Below are 24,951 nucleotides of genomic sequence, written 5' to 3'. Positions count from 1 at the left end.
TCTTAAGTATGTTTATCTTGCCCCCATCATTTATTTCTGTTTGATTCAGGAGAAATCAGAGCTTTGACTTTCTCTGCTGCTTTTTTCTTCTTTTTTTTTTGTCTGCAAGCTTATAGAGCAGTGCATCAAACATCATTATATGCTTCATCGTATCAGTGAATTCTCAATCTCTAATATAGGCTTCAAAAGAGATGAGAAAAATATTTCATTGGGCAAAATGTCATTTGGAAGCAAAATATTGCACAGTAATACATGCTTTTCTGTCTTTGTGTTTGTATTTGCCAAACAGGTGCAAGGAATACAAGTTAGCCAGATAGACCATCAGTTTTGACAATTATTGTTCTGGAAGTTGTCATTTAGTCTCTCCTATCATTATTCCTGATTATACCAGCAGACTGTGTGAAGTATCCAGTGCCTTTCAAACTTTAATGAATTTTATGGGGACTCTATTTGATAAGCAACGGGAAAGCGCATAATTGTGAAGTTGAAGATGAAACGAAAAACATCTTGGCTCATAGAAAAGATGCAAAAAGAAAACCAAAGTCCCGTGGAGAATGTGTGGCATGAAAACGAACACCTGTGCCGACCCGGGTTGAAGGAGTTGGATGTTGGGGTAATATTGTGGATGCTTTTAATAAAAAAAAGAATTTATAACTTAACTCTAATTTCATCTGCAATTCTCTGTCTGGTTTTTAATGGAGGCAGCCCTGTGCACAACAAAAGAAAAAGCCCCCCCTACAAGTTTTTCCACCCATACTGGTATAGATCCCAGAGAAATTGCCCCCCTAATTTTAGATTTTAGCATGTGCTCTGCAGCAGATGTTTGTGCCCTTTCAGATGCTGTGGGTAATAATCCTTAATATTCTTCCCGTTTGAAGCTAAATGAGCCTTTAATGCACTCTGATTCCATCTCCTAGCACTCATTAATTGTTTTTTGAAAGTCCATAAATTATCCTTGATTTTTTTTTTTTTTAATCATCACTATTTCTTTTTAAAAATTTTCCAAAACATAAATGGAAACTTCAAAGATTAAACTGGAGATGTTTAGGTCAGCAAGGGGCCAGTTTTCTGTGGAGTTGTTTCAAAACTTGAAAAGTGGTCTACGTCGCATCCCAGTCAAGACAAATGTTATAGATTTTAATGCAGATTTCTATTTAGACTTTACATCTTTTTCTTCTGACTGGAAGCAATGTTGTCATTGTTGGACCCAGACTAGATCCCAATCCATCTGTAGAGGGAACTAAAGATGGCAAGAAGGCACTCGATCCTTCAAAAATAGTTTATTGCACAAAATGAATTTAGCTTAATTATGTTTTATAATATTTATTTATAAAATATCCCAAAAGTTTTTTTTTTTTTTTTTGCAAAAATGTGAAAAGGGGGAATGTCTGTCATGGCCTCTCTTGCACGAAGCTGTAACCTTCAATGTTTACAACCCGGCTAGATAAGCGGCACTACACCACCGAATTGTCTTTGAAACTTTGCAGTGTGAATCTCCGCGTTCTCGCCATCCATCATCGCAGGTGCTGCTCACTCAGGGTGTTTTGGCGCCTCATTAAAGGTTGTGCAATGCATTTGAAGTCTCGTCACTCATCTTCTCCTCTCACCCTTTCTCCTTCCAGATGGTCACAAGAACAAAGAAAATATTTGTGGGTGGCTTGTCGGCCAACACGGTAGTGGAAGATGTGAAGCAGTATTTTGAACAGTTCGGGAAGGTAAGGCTGCTTTTTTGTTTCTAGCCTGTAAAAAACTGAACTTTTATTCCACTGCATGCGCAGAAAATGATGGTTTTACTGATGGCTGTGAAGCTGTTAAGGCCTCAGTTTTTAAAAGGTTTTAGTATTTGTTTTTTTTTCTCCAATAGAGAAATGAGTTAAGTTATTAGCAGTTGGCAGAGGATAGTTTAATGCGACTCCACCATAATAAATGGCTTAAAATTTTTTCCGAATAAATTTGGCGACAGCTCTGTGACGTTCTGCTGTTTCTTCTTCTTTGTTTGCTGATGGATAATGGGTGTCTGAATTCAGCTGTCTGCTGAGAAGCTTTAGCTGCTGTGGGACTGACTCATGTCTGTGTGATTATTTAAGAGTATTAATTAGATATCCTTCAAATCGCTTCTATTTTTACAATGATTACTGGTGTTGCTTTGATGTGACATTGGCAAAATCTCAGCAGGACTGGAGTTAGCAGACTGCACTGTCGAAAAAAAAAAAGAAAGGGAAAAAAAAGCAACAGCTGCACATGGAAATTTAGCCTTAGAAAAATTTGGTCCAATATGACATGAATGATTTCTGTTTGCGTGGTGATAACAGCAGTTTTGGTTTTACTAGAGGAAACTCGGATAAAAATTCCACATTAAGATTTTATTTTTCTTACAATTTCCCAGCTTAAAAAAAACATAAAGCTATATACCCATCCCCCACTTGTTGCTGCTTTCTGCCAGTGAACTGGCTGATAGAAGGCCAGAACAACACTGGCGCTTTTGGAAATGTTTGCAGTCAGAAAAATTAACAGACACAATTGATCATTTTTATTAAACGCTGTTTTTAAAACTATGGTTGGGTAGCAACGTGCATCATGTTTCTGGCCAAAGGCTTTTCATGAGCAGATTTCATTCAACACTCCAAAAGGTACAATAGTAACGGTTGCATATGTAATAATCTCTATATTATTTAAATGGTACCATGGCAAATGTTTTCATATACAAGTAGATAAAGTTATATATTCCCCACCCAATCTCCAATCAGCAAAAAAACTAATTTGCTCTAAAAAGCACAAATTGTTGTCATAATAAGCAGACTGATGGAATGCATTAAAGTCAGTTTTTCCTGGAGGATATTATTACATTGCTACTCACCAGTAAGAAGTAGAGATTTATAGCAGACTAACGTTGCCCGTCCCCCGTGGATAGTCAGTGTGGGAGCACCTTCTGTTAATCCAGCAGAATACTTCGTATCTCATTCTCTACAGCAGCCAATGACATCAGTTTGGATGCTCTCCCACAATAAGACAAAAACAACAACAACAAAAAAAGACAAATTATGACAAGCAAACAGCTGAAGTGTGGCTGTATCTCCACACAACCTGCCATGCCTGGTCAACAAAATGCATTGTGCTTAAAGAGCAAACAAGCAATGACAACCAGCTGCCACGACCAACCCTCCCAGTAACTGTGCAAGTGTGACATCAGAATCAAACAAAGCTTAATACAGGAATCCCGGCTGAAGTTGTGACATTGCGGCGCGTTTTTATGTGCGACCTAGACCTGCTCGTGGTTTCTGCACACTCCATCCGACAGATGTAAGCGCCCTCGCCGTGTGCGCATGCTCTCCGGCTTGTATACAGACACAAACAGGCTTTGATACAGTGGCAGCATTTCACAGATAATTTCCCCACACCAAGCAGAGATCCATTTCCCTCATGTCATATTCCACATCAGTCAAGGTCACCTTCAGCTGATCCACTCTGTGCAACATCAACACTTGACCTTGAGTTTTAGTAAGGATGGATTTTTCACAGGCACATAATGTACCATGTCCTGAAGGAGACAAAAGAGCTCTTATAAATTAATTGAACGTTTTTTTTTTTCTTTTCCCTTTTGTTCAGGCACTGTACACTTCTTGCTCTCTCTCCCCCCTCCTCCCTCTTTTATAAATCCCAGGTATTTTCTTGACTGCAAAAGTGCAAGGTGAAGGACTTTGTTTTCGCTCTTCTCCTGCAAAAGCAAGTTCAGGACCTCGCCGCGTCCCCGGGTCTGCGGCTTCAAGCAACGGCGGGGTTATTGTGACGACAGAATGGCGGCGAGCAAATATTCAGCATGACTTTGCAATCAATGGATGTTAGAAGGGACTCCAAATGATTTTCGACTTGATTGAATGACATAATTGACTTGATTATACAAAGTTTTATTCCTCCTTGAGGAATCCTCAAACGCTTAGGAGGAAACAAACAAATCAGACTGATTGAGCGAGATCTCGAGCGCGTTTCACAGCCCGCTCATGCACGCTCAGAGTGTGTTAGCCGCGCTGCTGTAGCCGTGCGGGAGCGTGCCGGCGATTAACCGTATTTACGTGGGCGCGCAATTAGGGCTAAGCGTATGCGCGGGTGAGCGGATTTGAGTGCTGAAAGACAATCGGAGTAGGTTTTGAGGGCTGCGACAGACGAGATATGGAGCAGAAATAAAATATATTAAAAGAAAAAAAAGGAGGCTCTTCATGTTGAGTGTGTGTCCTTCCTTTCTGACTTTCACATCCCAGGATTTATTAAATAACCTGCCTGTCAGTGCAACCTACCATTATCGTCACACACACACCGCTCGGAGAACTTACCCGCACACGGAGACACCAATTAATTGAGCTTGCCCTTCATCGAATCTTGGTGGCGGTCGGCATGTCGGTCTGTCACTCAGTCAGTCGGAGTGTTTTTCTGTTTGTTAGCACATGTGCATGTCAGAGGGGGAAATTTGCCTGCACAGTGACAGTGCAGGCGGCTTTTAATATTTCTGGGAAATCTGTTTTGACGTACGCAGGGGCTTGCACAAATACACCTTTTTTCCTAAATCTACTAATTTAGGATTTTTCACATTTTATCATTTTGCCTCCGCAAACTGCAATGTATCTTAATGGCATTAATGCAAAAGACAAACACAAAGTAACACAATCGTGAAGTGAAAAACTGAAAAGTGTGGCATGCAGATTTAGCAAAAAAAATTGTAAAACCACCTGTTGGTGTAACTACAGATGGAAGATTTTTTGTGTCTTAAAGTTTTACACAATAAGACATTGATTTCGGCTCAGTCTGATTAGATGGAGGATGGCTTACACCATTTTCCCACTGGATTTCAAGCATGGGCTTTGACTAGGTCATTATAACACATGGATATACCGTGATACAAATCAGTCCATTTCCAGTTTTGGCTAAATATCTGTGTAGCTCTATATCTCCCTGTTGTGTACAATTCCCACAGCATGATGCTGCCACCTGCCTTCATCACTGTGGTGATGTTGGGTTTAGAGGGATTAGTCTTTCTCCACATATATATATTTTTTCATAGAAGCTCAAGACCAGAGCAGTTTTTTTTTTTTCATGTTTTCACCACATGAAAACATGTGGCGGGACGACTTATTTCTTTCTCTAAATGACTGCCACTTTTGCATAATGGCTTTATTTTTTGACCAATTGGCCTCAGAACATATCTAGCCACTTCATCTGCAGATGTTACATCAGTTGCATGAAACAAGTGAGAACTCTGGCAGTAGAGCGACAAAATGTGAGRAAGTTTGATGGGTTTCAGTACTTTTTCAAGGCACTGTACATATCAATCATCACGCAACTACAGAAGCATTCTTTCTGACCAGGAACTAGCCTTTTCTCGGTTCTTTAGCAGGTTCCACATAAAGCATTTGTCTGCGTGTGTGTGTGTGTGTGTGTGTGTGTGCGTGCGTGTGTGTGTGTGTATGCGTGTGTGTGTGTGTGGGGGTGTGTGTGTGTGTGTGTGTATGTACACACAGTAGCATGGGCCAATTAGCAGGATGTGGTCTAGAGAGATAGCGGTGGTTGGGAGGCAGTGGAGGAGAAACAGCTGGTGTGGCCACAACTGGGTCACAGGTTCTGTCTGTGACCTCGGCACCTTTCCCTCCTCTCCCCTCTCTCCCACTTCGCTCCTCTCTGYCTCCATTCGGGCGCATTTGTTGTGAGGAGAGGCTGACAGCTCTCACTCTCGCTGCCACTCTCACAGCCGTCACGATTAGGACAGAGCACATACCTGAGCCAGGCACAGCTTCTGGGTAACTGCCTGCACAGCCAGAGACAGTTTTTCCTTCTTCTTTTTTTTTGTCACCTGAAGGTGTGCATCCGCAGTGATTGTGACAGTCATTTGAACAGAACCGAAGTGTGGTTGTGTTTGACTGATTCTAATGCATCTCGGATGGATCCCATTACCTGCTTAATAGTAGCCACATCCTGACATCCATTTTTTTTTCCTTTCTCAGGCAGCACACGTCACTTTAGCCGTGCAAGCCAGATGAGACAATCTTATCAGTACTGCCTGAGTTCCCTTTATATTCAAGGACTCTTAACTGGAGCCTGCTGCTATTTCAGCTTGGTAATAAAGTCAAATTAATCAAAGAGCTTTYTGACCTACTCGTTGCCTTTGTGACTTGTATATTGTGGACTTAAAAACTATATAAGAAAATGTAAATGTTGATATGCTACTGTGTTACAGCAGCATACATTATATGTAGTAGGAGGGAAAATTACACATCAAGAATTTATATTTTTACAAAATCGCCTGTCTACCAGTTAAAACAAGATATATACATACGCTGTGTAAAAAGAGATGTATAGCCATTTTTCCCCACACTGATCTTTAAATAAGATGAAGCTTTTCCTTCTTCAGGTTATTTAGGATAGAGCATACTTTTTCATTTCTGCTCACAAACCGAAACTGAGTTCAGGGGTTTTGTGATGGTCACACCAAATGACTTTGTTGTACTTAAGCTTATTTGTAACTAATTTGGCCGAACTTTACCTTCTTGACTTAATTCTTAAGTTGTTTTATTATTTTAAAAAATAGCGTGCTCTCTTTATGATTCTGTTTGTGAAGTGCACCAGTTCCTCCTGCATCAAAATACCCACTTTGACATGATGCTGCCACCAAGACACTTTACTGGCCTGAACTCCTCAGCTCCCGCTACAGGTATCCATTAAGATATAGGTTCAGGGATTCAGACAAAAACGTTGGTTTTTGTGTGTCCTGAACTGTGTTTGGGTTCATTTTACCATATATTTTGGTTTATGTTTGTTACAGTTAAACAGAAATAATTTATTTCTTCCTTGCCTCTCAAACAACCTTTTGGTGAACCTACGGTGTCTTGTGGTTGTCATGGAGACTGTGCTCAACAGATGCTTTTGTTTGCTGAAATTCTCTAATAATGATTATTGGAGATTAATAAATTTTTTTAACTTCCCAGTAGATATGTGACTTAGTGGAGCGGCATTCTCTCTTGTGCCTCCCATTTTGAAGAAGGGCTTGGAGCTTCTGTATTATGTAATATTTTTACCCAAATGAAACAAGAAGTCCTGGAATACTACCGTAGTCTTTTTGGAAAAAAAAAAAAAAAAAAAAAAACCTACAGAATGTTTTATCTACATTAAATTTATACAAGTTATTCTCAGTAGTGATTGATTTTTATTGAAATAAAAAAAAGTTACCTTCATGTTGGGTGTTTTTCGGTCTGAAATAAAGCATCTGTTCATTTCAAGGCTTTTCAGGCGTCTTTAATTTGGATTGCCGGTAAGAGTGGAGGACATATCATATAAAATCATTGCATTCCAATGTATGAGTTATTGGTATAAACTTGTCATAGCAGTCAAATGACTCAGTAGCCTATTGGGATTCAATTTGCATAATCTGCATAGGCAGCTGTCCCATCCCACTCTAGTGTGATTCCTTGCTGTAGTCAGAAGTTCACAAGCAGTTCAAAAATCCCCCACTTAAAAGTCTCAGAGTTTATGTAAGTCTTATTAATTATTATTTTGCTACTCTGTGTTTTGGTACTAGTATCTGCTATGCTGTGCTTAAATTGCTTTTGTGATTTTGCATTAAATCACACGTGAAAACACAAGTGTTACACTGAAGCATTAGCTCTGTCGAAAAAGGTTTGTAGATTGTAGCCACCTTAAAAATTGCACCAGCAGAGTCCCTTCCYAGGAATGAAAATAGTTCCCTCTACAGTTAAAGGCATAATTAGCTGCGTTGCTTAATGCTTCCTCATTGGTTTATTGTAATCGGCTTTGAGCCCTCTCATATTGCCCTTACTTGCCTAAGCTGAAGCAGCTCGAGCTCACCGACTCAGTTTCTGCTCCCCTTTTTTTTTCTCTCTCTCTCTCAGATGCGCACAGGCCCTGAAACTGACTTTTTTAGTTTCATCAGAACTACTTGCTTCCATGTCACTGGGTAGCTACAATCATCCCTTTATGTCCAAGCAGTGCTGGTTCTCTCGCTCCACTGGTCTAAAGCCAGATCCTGTAGGCGGAGCACGGAGGGGAGGAGAAGGAGGAGCTTAACCAGTTCACTGCCGCTGCRCTCAGGATGAATAAAGGTAGAGAGGTCACTGCAGAGGAATACGAGGTTTGTAGAGGAATAAAAAGAAAAGTCACTCTTTGAGTGCAAGAGTGATGACCTCTGTTGGAGGACACTGGAAGGATGAGCGATTATTGTCAGACCYGTGTGCGTCCTATCTCATGCTACAGCTGCTGTGCAATATTCCTGCAGTGTTTCACCTCTGGAGGAGCGAACTGGCTCTCTGTGCTTTGCCCAGACTTTCTCTAAGATGGAGAAGATAAAGGGAAGAATCGAAATTATAAAAGCATTAGAGAGAGAGTGCACGAAATTCGTTCTGGGTCTCCGGTAATCTAATACCACGGCTGACATTTTGTGAGCTCTTATATTTTGTAAATGGCAGAAAAATAACTCGGTGTGACCATTTGTAAAAAGCGCATGAATTCATTTTGCATACCTGCCCTGTCACCTTAGTGAAGGCTCTCAGGTATTTCGAGGGAGACGGGAAAAAAAAATGTCGCTGATGACAATTAATATCAGTGAAATATACTGTGGGGTGTTGTCCTTAGAGAGTGCATTTGAATCACTGTGCAGAGATTACAAATCACCTCTAATCATTGATCTCATCATTCTTCTTTTATCTGTTTGATTGCACACCTAAATTTAACCTTGAGTTGCATTAAGCTTTTACAACAGCCCATAGAAAGCGCTTAAAATAGATCTCATGATGCAGAATATTAATTGCACTTTAGACTTCTTCTCAGGTTCTCTCTTCTTATTGGCTAAAATAGCAAGCATGAATGATTAATGCACAAAAAATACAGACATGAAAAAAGGAACCTAATCAAAAGGCCACAGTCCTTCTTTCCACTTCCTCGGCTGGTGCAGGTGCACATTTGCATGCAATTTACATGGTCTCTCGCAGTGACCACCGAGACTCCAACATCTCGGTGTCCATCATCAGCTGACATTCGGTGATTGTTTCCTCTGTGCCGTGACTCACCCAATCAGCTGAGGATATAGTCTGGTTCCAGTGATTAGAAGGAGTGATCAGAGCCGCAATGATGGAGCATGTGCCCTGTAGTGGAGATTTAGCCAGGRGCTTCAATCTCATTGCAGTCACTTGTAGTTAGTGACTGAGACTAGCTGTGAGGAGAGCAGTGCAATATAAATGAATGAGCTGTGAATGGGGATATGACTGCTGTGCTGCAGGGCCGTGCAACAAGGTGGGGGAGGGGAGACGGGGCTGTTAGACAAACTGTTTTGTATCCCCCTTGACCTTTATGTGCCCAGTGGCCCAGCAACATTTCCAGCTGAGTGGCTTTTAAATGGCTGCTGAAAATTAGAGATCTATTTCAGAGCTCTGATCATTTTATTTTTCTGTGTAGAAGCGTAGGTGTTGCAGCCAGACATTGGACGCTTCAGATTCCCATGGTGGGATACCTTACGTAAAAAAATAAAAAAATAAAAAATAAATATACCGTATTTTCCGGACTATAGAGCGCACCTCACTATAAAGCGCATGTACAAAGTAAAAAAAAACAAACTGGAAACGTACATGWATATAAGCCACACCGGGCTATTAACCACTGATATCTCTGCCGCTCTCAGTTTTTCACAACTTAAAAGCTGCATCATATAAATTTCTTCATGTTGTTTCCATGATGAGGGGGTATGAGTTTGAAGAAATTTCTCCGTCGTGCTTGCTACTGCTAGTATGTGCTTGTTCTTAATGAAAATCAGCTCCATCTTCTTTGATTTCYAATTTTCACTTCCAATGATTCATTTTCTGCTATAGAGCCCCCTGGTGGTTGAAGAACAATCCACAGGAAAGCCACACCGGGCTATAAGCCACATGGTTCAAAGCTTAGGAAAAAAGTAGCGGCTTAGCGCATAGGCTTATACGGTATATATATATCACATGTCTGAAGTGTTTGCAGAAGAACTTAAAGCAAAAAGTATTACAAGATGTATTTGCTTCTACTTAAAAATTATTAGTCATAATGGTATCTASACAATCCACCCAAAAGGTACATCTGTGAATACTGAATCGCAAATAGGCGAGAGTCCACTGTAAGCTGTTCRTTGCAATTGCTGTATTGCATGTGTTAGACATTTTGTAGGACTACTTGCCTTTCTGTTCCTTATAGAGTAACAATAGTATAAAAAGTGCCTCGATCCATCATATTTAACTGGAAAACAAAAACGGTAGTAAGTTACTTTCAGCCAGCAAAAAGACTGTGCAGCAATGAGTGGAAGAAAGGCATCATTGTGTTATTCTAWCTTGCCTACATACACAAAATTCACATTCATTCAGACATTCTGGACATTATAGTGACATTCCAGTATGGGAATATTTTGCTGTCTTAAAACATAGCATTAGGTATTTATATACTTATTTCACAAAATGTTATTCCTTCTGCTGTTCTTTTAAAGACTAGAAACATTTCTAAAGCAATAGATTTGGCTTATAATTAAGGCAAAGTTGTGCTTTCCTTTGCTCAGGCAGCTGATTGACAGTGTGCAGCAACAGGTCATAAAAGGAAAGCGGCAAACTGCTGCTGTTGTAGGCTTAAAGCCAGAAAACATAGTTTTTATCTGGTATCTCATTTAAAGGACTGAAATTGTTGGGGTATTTTTCAAAGCTAACCTTAAAAAAAAGTCTGCATTCAGTGATATGGGAACTCATACATGCCTTGTTACATCATATGACCTAACTATACTGGATCTAGACTGTAAAGATCAGATGTGTAACAGAAAAAAAAGATTGATTTGTGACTCGCTGATCATGCCTATCACGTAGTCTTCCTCAACACCTCGGTGCTCTGCGGTATAGGTGGCTCACAAAGGGCCTTGGATCAAGGGAGATTGACACCTTTCTGAAGGCCTGCAGACTCATCTCCCAGCTGTCCCCACTGAAATGGCTCCCCCGGGATAAGCCGGGATTGGCTTGATTGTGTTATCGGCGACTGATCGGGTCATTGAATGATGGAATTTTGAGCTCCTGTTCTGCTTAAAGAATGAAATGTTTAAAGAAGATTGACTGTGATTGGATCAGATCCAGCACCTGCTCAGAGGGGTCAGTCAGGTGAAAGCAGGAGGCAGCAATCTTTGCTGTGCCATTGTGACACAACCAGATGGGGGGAATTAATGTGTGTGTTGGCTCTGATGGCGGTTGGGGGGTGCGGGGGGTAGAGATGCCATTCAACAGGGAAGCGGTTTTAAAAATGTCATCAGAGGAAGTGTCATGAGTAATTTGCAGCAGTCCTGACATCAGACTGGTGTGGAGGTGGACACCTCGGCTCTGCAAATTGCAGTCTAGTCCTGGGGGAATCTGATGTGGGAGAGTACCACTGAGATTCCAAGAAGTGTTTATTTCTCAGATGGATATGAAATATGTTTTGAAATATGCTGTATGTTTGTTCTTAAGATTGGGATAGAGAGATAGAGCTTTGGATTGTTTTAATAGCCGATAGGCATATTTGAGTTTCGGCCCACAGATTTTGCAGTCTCCCCCTGTGAGTGACGGATCTCTTCTTCTGCATGCTGCAGCTTATTTAGAGAGGAAAGACTGTAAAATTTTACTGGTGGACTTTTAAAATGCAAAACTCTTAACGACTGCTACCCAGTTGTGTATTTGTGCATGAGAAGACAGCTGCGTAATGCATTTTCCCTGCAKGATTAAAGAAAATAYCACAAATTTGTTTTTGTTTTTGTGCCAATGACATCACAAAAGGCAAAAGAACCGAGCTGTTTTATTGTTGCCCAATAATTTTTCTGCAGCTGTATACAACTCAAACACCCGCTAGGGAGGAAATTAATTAAAAACCACCCAAATGGGCAACTTGAYAAATAATCGGATCAGTTACTTTGTGCCTCATGTAATGTTAAGAGAACAACCTGAACATCAATGCTAGTTTGTGTGAAGATTGATTTTCATGGTCTGTTTGAAAAACCAACCGTTCCATGTTGTTCAGTATCTAACAAACTACATCTAAGGTGAGTTTGATTAGTTTTACAGAAAAGTCTGGCTTGTAGCTTTAATAATGCTAACGTGACATCCATCCATCAACACAAACCGCCATTGGAGGCGACCAGTGAGCACAAACCGTGACTCGGCACCACCTTATCAAACGGGTTTTTGACACATTACAATTCAAATGACCATTCACAATGCTCGCCCAACATCTGAGCGGATGCACAAAGAGCTTTATAGATCTTGTGACATTTGATAACGGCATTTGTGCCATCTCCCTAGATGGATTTTTTTCCCCCTCCAAATGCCTGAGCAGAAGGCAATGTCAATAGAACTGCTTGAGATTAACCTTTAACTCTGATGCGTCATTGAACATTTTAGATAGTAAACCAAATCAGTAAGAATCTCATTTTACRCTATGTGTTATTAGACGGGACTCTGTCACAGCCTTTGCTGTTTCTAGGCCAGAGTCTTGCTCCCCAAAAATCTGTAACTCGGTAAAGAGAACACGTTCCTGCCCTTATTTTGAGTTTCAGCTTGAATAGGCGAGGAGAACAGGGAAACATGTACTGATAAATGTTTTTGAAGTGGGCAGCAATCGGATTAAACACCCTCTTAAAATGAAATAGGACTTTAAAAATAAGCTGTCTCATTAAAGGACAGTAAGAAAAGCTTGATTTTCTTTTCAGTGGGCTTTTGCTGTGTCTGACATCCCACAACACTTACGTGCATTCAATGTAAATGCTTACTTCAAGTGGCTCTTTGCCTGTGCTTCTCTAAAGSCACCTACTGCAGTTTGACCAGGTCCACAGGCAGCTCTAGCTCATTCCTCCCACGCATTGGCTCCTTAAGATCACCAGATAAAATGCTCCTGCATGGAAATGTACACATTTTGCTGTGGCTTGATGTGAAAAGGCTAAAGACGTCTTAAAGGTTTCACTTATCGAAAAACACCTACCYATCGCGCCTGTGTGTCTTTGTGTGGTCTAGATTTAAAGCCTAAAGTCGTCCGCTTCCCAGAATCCCGCGATTAGAAATTGCTTGTGAGGTTTCATTTTGATATTGCAGTAAAATCCAACATTGGTAGTGACAGACCTATTACATCCAGTAATATTTAGCTGCAGTGGGGTAAGCAGAGGAAAATAAAATAGGGTAATTGCAATAAAAAAAAATTTAGTTTCAGAACGAGATGCAAATGCAGTTGTTCTAGTTTTCTATAAATAATGTATTATGGGGTATTGTATGTCTCTCACAGCTTCATTTTTTWCAGAAACCTCATTGATCAGGTTTTATTTATTATTCCAAAGCCAGCTCATGTTTGCAGTAAATATGTTGTTGTTAACACTGGACAAAGCTTCCTACCCTGCTGACAGCTTGATGAGGCTTCACTTCATGCTTTAGACTAAATGCCTTTGTCAACATTGATATTTCCACAGCGACAATATTGACTACCAGTTGGGGACAAAATGAAGTTATGACTTAATGGTGCTAGATTAATAGTCAGGAGATCATAAAAAAGCCATTAGGTTTYGACTAACTGGAAACACGAATACATGTACCAATACAGCTCATTATAGACCGAAAAACTGATACCAAATCCAGATAAATTTCTCTATATGGCTTAAGCTTTTCAAAACACTCATGGGCTGGTAGTATTTTACATTATGAGGATTWTGAAACCATTGTAATCACTCAAGAATGTTGAACAAAACTGAGCAATATGAAACTACTTGCCTAATTTAAAATAGAGAAGCAACAATTACTTTTGTTGCTGCCTAAATAACAAGGTATTGATTATTACACATATGATAATGTTATTTAGAGAKGGCAGAGGCTTCTCCAATGCTTTTGCACCAAATATTGTCAACCAGTTCAACAAGGAAACTTTTTAATGGCTCACAGTGTTAACACAATAACTTCCTGTCTTATGTCAAAAAAAGGACTCTGACACAGACAAACTATGCATCTGGTACCAAAACTTAACATTTAATTAGGGCTGAAGCATTTAATTGTATTAATTATGATGAATCAACTGTCAAAGTAATTACCGATTACTTTAGTGATCGATAATTCATTAACTGGAGGGTACAGTCYCAAAAAAAATGCAGTTTTGCCAAAGGAACCCACTYAGTGGACATCAAGTCAAAAATATTTACAAATATATATAAATGTATTTTTAACTTTTGAGATAAATAATCYTTGTCTGTAAAATATGTTCTATGACAATATTGACTAGAACATTGACARAATATTGACTTTTTGATTTGATTTTACTCCTTAAGTGGCATAGTTTTAGATTTACACAGTTCAAATTCTGAAGAAAAAAAATCATATTATGCTCGTTTTACTAACCAATTATTAATCAGCTAATCCCAAAAATAGTCAACAAGCTGTTATTCAATTTTAGGCCAAAGATTTTTTWTWTWTTTTTTWAATCTAAAAGAGATTTGTTTATAATGTTGTATTAAATCTGTATCTTTAGTGGTTACATTAAAAATCTGCAGAACGTTTATCAATTAGTCAGAGTAATTGATAGAATTCTCAAGTAATTGTCAGTTGTGGCCCTTCACTTAATTAKCCAAGCGAAGTCGCATGCTGAACATGTATAGATGCGAGAGATTACACTACAGTGAACAAATATTGTTGYATTTTAGTATCACTACATTGTGTCACACCTTCAATGGCCTCTAGTTTAAAAGAACTACTAAGTTAGATTTGTCTGTTATGAGTGTGTATGTTTAATTAAACCCGAGAAATGATTTTGCTTAAGTGTTTGTTCTTGGGACAAGCGCTCTGGGAAGTGGATGACGGCCACTTTGCAGGCTTCCGGGACTTAGCCATCCAGTCTAAACTGAGCATTTAGCAGGAAAGCATTAATAAGCCCAGAGGTAATATTCTGTCTCACCTGAGAGGGCTGCATAAAAGGCAACACAACAGAAATAGCAACATTTCTGGTGGTGCAAGCTTCTGTGCTGTGACCAGAGATAAACATATTGAGCTAGAAATGGCCTTGGAATGTCCTGTTCAAGAGAAGCTCAATGTAACTTAATGTAATTTTGACAGGAATCAACATGCACAATCGCTATCATGGATCTAAAGAAAACAAACAACAACCCAACAATCCCTTTTCAGTGACATTTAACATGAGTTCAAATCACCTTGAAGGAATCATTCAGCATTTGCAAAACATGCTCATTTGCTTTCTCGTGAAGGCTTAGATAAGAAAATTGATGTCTGTCCATTCAATATGAGGCTGCAGCCAACATCTTACCTTAGATAAGAACTAAGAGTATAAACAGAGGGAAACAGCTAGCCTTGCTCTTTCTAGCTGCTGTAAAAGTTCACCAGGGATCAATCTCCCTTTGAGAGGGCATGAAAGCTCTCTTTTAAAAGGGAAACTTTGGCTTCAAAATTTTTTTTTTATCTCTGTATTTTAGATATGCCCATCCATACCAAACAGCAGCACAGCTCCCATAGGGGGAGCTGTATAAATAAAGTATTTTCATTGAACAGGGAGGTTATTATCCCCCTGAATCAGTAATCACCGAGCAGATTTTATTTTCTTTTTTTAACAATAAAAGCTGAATCTGTATAGATATATACAAATGGAATGCATGCATCATTCTGGCAAAGCATAAAGTAATAATCAAAAAATTAACTCAAAATACCGTCACCGCTTAGGTGGTCTGTTTTTTTAGAGGTATGTAGCGATCAATAATTGCTTTTCTGCGTCCTTTAAAGCTCTCACTTGGGGTAATTTGTCGAGGTTTAGCTGGATGTTTACAGAAATCCATCTTATAAATGTGTTTTAGGTTTATTTTATTACGTAAGGCTAAACCTTTTGTAAATTCTTCATGGCTAAGATGAATAAAGCACAATCAAATAGTTAATAAATAAATAGTTGTGATATAATTTTCTTGATAGAATTTTTGGTTTGATTGATTCATTTCAAACAGGGTTTTTCAAAACAAGAAAACAAACAAAACAGTAGGAGAGAGAAAACATGTGCATACATAAGCAACAGCAAAATAATTTTACCACTATTTTTCTGTTTGAAAAGGAGTAGAAAGGAGTGAACACTTATTTAATCTTATCCCTTGTTTCAATTATCAAAATTTTGTAATTAAAACCATGTTATAATATTTATGTGCCTCTTCAATATACTGAGCTAAAGACCCAAAAAATAAATTGCTTTACGTAGACAAAATGCTATACAAACTAACTCTCCAAACAAGACAGGAAAATCTTAAGAAAAGCAATGCTTAGAAACACTTTTTTTTTTAACCAAAAGTACTGGTCCACAGTTATTGTGTAAATTGCACAAATACTTCAAAATAAATGTAGCTAACTTTTTGTGTGTGTGATTTACCTTTTACATTCAGCATATACTTGTAATAAAACCAGTTTACGCATCTTTACCAGGTCGTTGTGTTTTTCTGCGTGCTTCTCAGATGGACGTTCTAAATGACTGGAGACATGCACACAGCGTTTCACCTTTTTTAGCCGCCATGCGACGAATAAGTAGCATCTCAGGGTTCTGGTCGAATTGTCTAAAAGCTAAATAAGTCAGCCTGATTGAACTAATGGCGTAGAGCCAAGATCTGGCACCGAGTCTCGTCTTTCAGTCTAATCTTTTGGTCTCAGACACATTGACCAATCCCACAAGCACGCAGACACACACGCACATACACACATGCCCGCGCACAGACATCTACTCACACATCACACACCATCGCTGCCTTCCACGCCACTTCCTGATCAGGAAACTTTGAACCCGACATGTGGCCCATAAGTCCTATCCACAGGTAATTAGGTTTGATGGTTAGTTGAGCAGAAGCATAGATTTTATCCTTCTCCTCGTCTTGCCTCCTGGAGTGTTGCCTCAACTTGTTTTTGATAAGCCCGCTGCCAGCCCAGCATCACTCTCTTCCAGCTGAACACACATTGTAGAAGCCACCAAGGAGCAGGCCTCCCTTTTTTAAAGACGAGTTAGCTGCAGAAACAAAAAAATATATCTGAGCAGAAAAATGGTTTGTTAGAGGAGAAAAAACCCTGTCTTTGTTTCTGCAGGGATAAATTAACCTCTTTGGATAATAACATGTTACACTCTCAGGATAAATCTCTGCTTATTTTTCTTTTGAGAGTTTTGGTTTGAAAGGGAATATGTTAATGCGTCCCCCCCGCTCACTGAGACATACACAAGCTGACCAACTGGTTCGAATATTTTTCCTCCCAGAAATGGCTTTTCATTAAATCCACTGAATTGGCCTGAGCAAATTAGTGTCACTTAACATTTCTGCGCGAGCTTGTCAGTAGACTTCCATTTTTCCAGCTCCTTATAATTATCTGGCTTTAACACAGAGGACAATCGGATGCTCTGGGAAAATTTGCACATAATTTGTTGAGCTTGAAGCAAAACTCAGCACCTAAGACAGCAGTACTGTCTTATAATATGAGTGCATAAAATATAGTTGGTGATATTCTGTTGGAGGGAAAAGTAAAAAAATAAAAAATAAATAATGAGATTAGATTTTTCTTTATGAAAATAATATAGCCTGAACAGTGAATACACAGGATGTAGTGTGTTCAGTGAAGTGAAGAGTTTAAAGCATCAAGTCTGCATAAGTCTGCATAAGTCCAACATAATTGGTGTGATTAGAAGACAATTGTGTGTAAAAATAATAACAAATAAATAAATATCAAAATTTATCCTTTAGATTACCGGATACATTTGTAGTTGAACAAATCTACACTGATGCATCCTCTAGTCTTTCTGTCCGTTTGCACCAGTCGAATCTGTTTTTGACATCTCTAAGCAGAGCAGGCTGGAAAATTGAAGGTGTCACCCCTTAAGTTTTTTGCAAGGATATTAATATTTTGTGCATCCATGCATTCAAAATAAGTATGCTGGCTTATTTCAAGATAAACCAGCGAGAATGTAATCGACATTTCACCATCTGCTCATGCCACTTCAGCTTTGGTTCAAATCTTGGTTAATGCCAAACTGATGTGTGTTAATAGAGCTGACACCCTAAAACCGTTATGCATCTTTATAGGCACATTTAAATAAAAAATTTAAACTGAAAGTGGTGGAAACCGCTTAAAAAGCCTCATCTCCGTTAATATGAATCTGGGATTGAAATTGCAACACCAAGTACGAGTGTTTATTTAAGGTTCTTATTTAAGGGTTTGATATATTGTGTCATGTCAGTGGTTACACAGTTAACCCTCCCCCTGTCTTAGCACAATGCTCAAGAGAAGTGTGGAAAATGTCACGGTCTGACAGGGTGGGAGCGGGCGGGTTGTCCCGTCAGACCGTCAATTTCCGAAACCACATAAACAAAAACACCAGCAAACGCGCACACGGGGTCTTAAGACCATTTCTTAAGACTGCTGAAGGGTTAAGTAGCAGATTCCTTTACTTCAGCTGTGGGTAGTTTTATCAGACGTATCTCGACTCTGTCGAAGTGGTTTGCTTAAGAGAAAATATTGGAGGCAAATCAAAGTGAAGTTCTGTCATCGAAAAGCTCTCCAGCATCAGTAATCAACTCTATCAACTATGATATCTAGGAAGCATCTTCTTTGAAGAGTAGATCAAGACACCTAATTAACAAGCCATAATTAATTGAACAAAAGTTTAATTTGATTTCCTGTACTAAATGTTTACTGTGAATATAAACATCTGGGTTTTAACTGTATGTAAAGGATATAAATAGGTTATACAGGCTACATTGCTTGCGGTAAATGTTGGCTCACTTGTCTGCAACCGGTTATTTTCAAATCTCTGCGGTTTTAACCTTTTAACCTCTAATAGTTATTTTTCTTTAAACTCTTAAAGCACTCACAGAGTTTTGTTTGGCAATTTCCACAGTGTGATTCCTCTCAGAGTTTGAGATTCAAGTCAGAGCAGTGTGCAGAAATATCAGTACAAATTATAGCAGAGTTATGGCCACATTTTGATTTAATGTGGGAAAAAAAAGGGATTCGTTTCATTGCCAGTTTTTTTTCTACTGATGGTGTTCCTCTTTTAATTGCTGCTAATTTAACTAAATTGCCAAATCACCATCTGGTTTGGGGATAAAACACAGATTTAAAAGCTGCAATTTTCCGTTCACATAAAACAAAATAAACTTTCGCATTGAGTGTTTAGATGCACCGCAACTCATTGAAGTCGATCAAGTTTCTTACAGGGTCGAGACTAATTTGATCTGCTCTCCTGACAAGTCGTTTATTGCAAATTTGGGTGATTTAGATATGATTTCTATGATATTCTAATGCTGTAGCCATAATTTTTTTTTACAACCAATTTTATTCATATTACTGCAATAGGTGTTGGCTTTCATCCCTATCTGCACCTTTACTGACAGTCTCCTTTACTTTCCTCTCTCTGACTGGCTAGCTTCCCAGGCTTTGGCAGCTTTCACATGTGGCCAAACTGTAAATCAGATTCAGACTTTCCATTCAAGTGCCCCGCTCAGGGGACTGCGCTGGCCTTTCTACTGACCTTGTGGACCTTTTTATAGGCTTAAAACAGAACAGGAGGGAAGGGTTGGCTCGATGGCTCGCACAGAGACCAAGAGTTAAGTGTCTCTTCCCTTTGATTAAAATCTGACCTTTTGGCATTTTTGAAATTTCATGCATCAGAGTTGTGCATTATTGGACTGTCCATCTCAGAGTGGTGTGGTGAGTGGATGTTTTTGGCCCTCTCTCCTGTGAATTGCATTATTGGTAAATGATACCCCACTTTGAAAGCAGAGCTCTCCCCATGTAGCATGTTTTGGTCTCCGTCTTCCCCCAGCTGATGCTCTGCAGAGAGTTTGACAGGGCTCAAGCTGTTCACCCCCTACTTCCCCCCACCCACCTTTATCTCTTCCCTCCATCACACCTGATTGCATCTGACAAATGCCCCTATTGGCTCCATATCATCAGGTGCAGTGGAGGCAGCGTAAGACTATATTACTCTGCCCATACACCACATCTGTTCTCCATTTTGCATGGCTGACACACTTGCATCTGCAAGCCTCGAGTAGGGCCAAGGCTCTGTCACTGGAAAACCGCAGCATCTTCTCATCTTCTATTGGCAAATGGAGTTCTTGGGGGGTTTTATCCTCACTAATCTACTCTATTTAATGCTTTTTAGCTATTTGCTTCTTTCCTGTCCTGATTTCTGGCCTCTGCATACAAACTGTGATAAAAAATTATTGACCGGCGTTTTGTTTGTGAGGAATTATACAAAATTGGCAGGAGATTACATACTTATTACCTACTGTTTCATATTATGAGTCATAAAAAAGGAAGCACATTTGGATCTAAAACTGATAACATTTTGAACATATTTCATGATTATGTGAAATAATAATTTACCGAATTGGGTTTATTAGAAACTCAACAATGTTCTTAACTATATACTGGTCTATTCAAAGTATTTCCCATCTCTCTTCCATTCTAATTGTGAAATTTCTAACTTGATACAAATAGTTGTAAAATAATACTTGATGCAATTAAATTCAATGGGCATTTTGTAAATATATAAATTTAATAGAAGCAGTAATGTCCTTTGTGGAAGCATGTGTCTTTGATTCAAAAAAGTTTATTTGGTTCATCCAAATCTATTCAGCAACGGCTCTGTTCAATTTCTGTGTTTCCAGTGATTTTCCTTCATATTTTGTTTTTGGGTTTTGGTGTTATTTAGGTGTCATAAATATCTTAATCACTCAAATATTTTTTGCTAATTTTCAAATGCTAACACTCGACACTTGAGTTTTTTTTTWGTTTTTTTATTTACCGTAGTGCATATAAAGCTGATACCAATGGTATCAGCCAAAGAGTGACATCATTCCGTCCAAGCTCCACTTCACTCTAAGCAATGCCAACGTGTCTTAAGGTAGAAGTTGAATCATCCTCTGATGGTTGCATCTTTGCATCAGCCAGCCTGACCTGTGACATGTCTCCCTACTTGCTGATTATTAAATACAGACTTTGAAAGTGACTTTGGGGGAGATTTAAGTGAGGGGAAAAACAACAGAGCGGCAGAGTGCCTCCTACCAGGGAGAGACGCTGATGGACTGTCATGGCCGGCGTCTCATCAGCAGGAATGCAAGTGGGGTTTTGCGCAGTAGTCACCATGTGGTGGCAAGGTTAGGTCACATCAGCTGCTTCTGACGCTCATACAAAGAGGATGCTGAGCTGAAAGGCAGTACTTTACAATCCTCTATTTTAACTCCATTTCTGTCGCTTGTTTTTCGATACTGTGGGAATGGAAGCTTATTCAATTACAAGCCACAACAGCAAGAGGAGGAGGTAAGTTTGTGCATGAAAGTTGGATAGATCTCGGAGGTCCTTCATGTTTGTCATATGTACTCCTGAGTTGACCAGACAGTGCACTGCTGGGTGGTAATTGGAGGACTTCCTGGGAGAGGTGGCCACAGCGCTGCTTCGCCTCTGGGCCTCCTTCAACAGTGTGAGCCGGCTATAATTGGCCCAGCATATTGCTTTGCTTATATGATGCTTTTACTTAGACTACAGACTGTGCTAATGATTCACTTAGGATCTGTTAATCATTCCTAAGACTTTTAATCAATTGGAGGGATAATTTTATTATCTCTTATGTCACTTTATCTGTGTTCATTCAGTTAATGACTGAAAAAATACATTTACTCAGATTGTGCTCCAAAATAATAGCTCTCATCAGTTGCTTAAAGAAAAGGCATTAATTTAGCACCTTATGAGCTTTCTCGGATGATTGATTATTAATTGCTAATACTGCCAGCAATTCATTAAGAAACTGTTTAAGGTTTGCGTCCCACTTTATTCTGGTCACTATGTGTGGCTAATAAAGTTAGCTGTGAGCTGCCTCTCACAGCCCACCCATTAGTTTAAATGGAGGGGTTGGATGGATGGGGGGCGGGGGCAATGGCACCATATGGTAGGTCCTTGCCTGTGACAGCCTGACACATTAGTCATTGATGGCTCACAGCCTCTCAGATGATAGGCAGTGCTTAAAAAGCTGACCTACAAACACACACACGTGCACACACACACCCTCCAACAGACACAGAGCTGGTCCTGAAACACTCTGCCATACTCACAAAATAGCTTTTTCAGGCCTCAGCCTCGTCAGGTTGATATTTTGTTGTCTGAAAGAATCAAATCTGAGAGGCAGTGCTCTTACAGTTACGAAACCATCATTACAGAACAATGAATTTGATCTTTAATATTGCACAAGATAGGAATCATGCGCGTATCACAGCATTTTAGAAAAACATGCCCCTCATTATTGTCGTAAAGGCCCAGCAGGGGGCCTTCCTTCCGCTTTTAACACATTTTTTAAAACATTATCCAGTTTTTATTTGTAGTCTTCAGTAAATGCATCCTTGTTCTCCATTGACTAATGACTAGTAAAAACAACCCTCCAAGAGTATTGCCATCAGTGGTAAAGTTGTGTAATAACATTTAAATAAATGTAATTTTAGTGTCYATAAACAAATATGATATAAGAAACTCCATCTCTAGACCAATTATCCAAATCAGAAAGATTCAGTTAAGACAGATTCTTGTAAATAGTTTTCTTCAAATAGCCATTGAAAGGAATTAAGGTTGCATGATATACTGAAAATATTTGCTTACTGTAACATTTTTGGAAATTCTGATTATGATGCACATTGATTTTAATTACCCTTCATCTGGAACGTTACTATTTCAGCCACACATACGTTATTAACTCRGTGTCACTGACTGTCAGTGGACCCACACCTTTGGTTACRATTTTTTTATTTATTTATTTTTTTTGTGGACTGTAACTCCAAATTAATTTTGTTATTGGAAATATTCAAAAGCACATTCAGCTTGGAATGTTGCTGCCTCACACGCTGGGATTTGCAAAGCAGTCAATCCAGTTTAGTTTCTTTCCTGGTGTTGATTAGCTGTACACCAATGGGTGTGGATAAAAAAAATACTGTAGAGGGTAGCTTCTATAGTAATGCCAAGTTGATTTCCACTCTGCGTGTAAGCTGTTTTAAGAGGGAGTCTCAAGAAATGTTTTTTTTTTTTTTCCTTCAAACTTCATATAACCATAAAGGTGTCTACAGCAAGTGTTTGGAGTGATGTGAAGTGTCTCTGCTAGAGAAAGGGATCAAAAAGTGGTATCTTCACCTCAAAGTCTCCATAACATCAATTTATCTTAAGACTTTGTGCTTATTTTTTCCTGGGGTGCACTATATTTAGTGTTTAATACCCATTAACTAGTCAGGTTCTCCAGTGTTTRCTTTCCTTTGTAGCATGTTAGAGTTGATTACAACCCAGTGGACCTGGAGCCAGATGCAAAGCTAAAGTCTGTGCAGCAGTATGGATGGAGATTAGCATCAGCCTGAGGGAGTCGTAAGCCTTACTCCCTCTTCTCTGCTTTTTGCTCTCCTCAAAACACCAAGGTGCTTGCACGTCGTGTTTGAAATGTGTCATCAGCTGTCTTGGCGGTTCGTCGCCACATAAACCTCTGAAGTGACGGCACTCCTTGCCGGCAAAGGTCATCGTAGGAGTGGGTTAAATGTCCCCCGGAGGAGCGAGGACCCCGGCCAGGCAGTGTGTGATTTGTGCGAGTTTTTCGCTGCTGGAGCTGCCTCGTTTCTCCTCTATGAATGACCTTGACCAGCTCTTGCTCAGTTTTAACTTAAAAGTCGCTCTCTAGAAAAACTGTCTGGCCACCGGGTGTCAGATGTGCCAGTTGTCATTAGTCTTAGCGTGATTGGAGTGGGATCTGAAGAAATTAGGAAAAAACAAAAAAAAAGGACTGCCTTTAGAGGTCAAGCCATCACAACAGAGGCACACGAGACACATCCTCTGTTTTGATTTAATCCAATTAGACATCCACTGAAGCTTCGGTTGTTTTCGGGCAAGCCTGATTAGCTTTGTTGGGGGAAAGCTGTGCTTCTTCCTTTTTTTTTTTCTTCCTGCTTGTGTTTGCTTAAGAAATCAGGCTTTTCTTTGCACTGCTTAACATGAATTAAATAAAATTTCAGCTTCTGCAGTTACAGCTAAAGAAAACACTTGTTTATATTTTGATTATCTCAGTCTAATTAAATCTTAAACTGGAAACAATAAATTCTTTATACCTTAGTCACTCTCATTTGAAGAGTAAGTGCAGACGTAAGATGCCAAAACAAATGACTTAATTATTTTTATACAACTGATTTTGATGATGTGCAGGTACAACCTAAGGGTTAATGTTATTTACCTTGCTGAAATGAAAGTGTATTTGTCTTTGCATATCTGAAAATCTGTTTTTAAAATTCACCAGGCACATTTCTAACCTGAAAAGATCCGTTCAGAGGCCAAACAGCGAACTGTCCTGGCTGGATTACMAACGTTAAAACATTAAAAGGTCCAAAGAGTTCTTGTCGTGTTTAAATAATGATGCATCCACTTCAATTAACAAGATAAAAAAAATATATGTCTGGAAAGATAATCACTGTGGAGCAAATAAACAAAACACAATCAAAGCAAGAAAACATCTTTCGTAATTTAACAATGAAGGCGTAACATTTAGATGCAAATATAGAAATCATCAGCAAACACTCAAAATAAGTTATAAAGAAATGAAGTTACCAGATCACTAAGCTTTAGCTGAGTTATGAGATGAGACAAAATATTTATCCATGTTCTCTTGAGTGCAATTTTTGACCCGCCTTCAATTGAACATAATTTGAAGTAACATCGCAAATGATTATTAGAAGATATAAAGTGTGATAAAACATCTGTGATTAGTGATAAAATATATTTATTAATCACCAGGCTTCTTTGAAATAGACCAGAATTGCAGAACTATTAAACTGTGCATAGAAAATGCACGTTTTGCTGGTCAGTAAAATTCTGGTTGAGGAATATTACCGCATGAAATGTGCAGCCCTGGGTGAATTCT

The 24,951-nt window shown here is 39.2% G+C and overlaps 1 protein-coding gene across 4 annotated transcripts in view; it reads left to right on the top strand.

Annotated features, from left to right (window-relative positions):
- msi2b (musashi RNA-binding protein 2b) overlaps positions 1-24,951 on the top strand; it is a 295,829-nt gene that overhangs the window by 91,950 nt on the left and 178,928 nt on the right. For all 4 annotated transcript variants that reach the window (XM_008427843.2, XM_008427841.2, XM_008427842.2 and 1 more), the window contains exon 6: positions 1,623-1,715. In XM_008427843.2, the coding sequence (XP_008426065.1) occupies positions 1,623-1,715 (93 nt within the window). The remainder of the gene's footprint in view (positions 1-1,622; positions 1,716-24,951) is intronic.

Source organism: Poecilia reticulata, linkage group LG14 (genome assembly GCF_000633615.1).
Source record: "Poecilia reticulata strain Guanapo linkage group LG14, Guppy_female_1.0+MT, whole genome shotgun sequence".
In the NCBI taxonomy this organism is placed as follows: Eukaryota; Metazoa; Chordata; class Actinopteri; order Cyprinodontiformes; family Poeciliidae; genus Poecilia; species Poecilia reticulata.
This window is presented reverse-complemented; position numbering and strand designations above follow the sequence as displayed.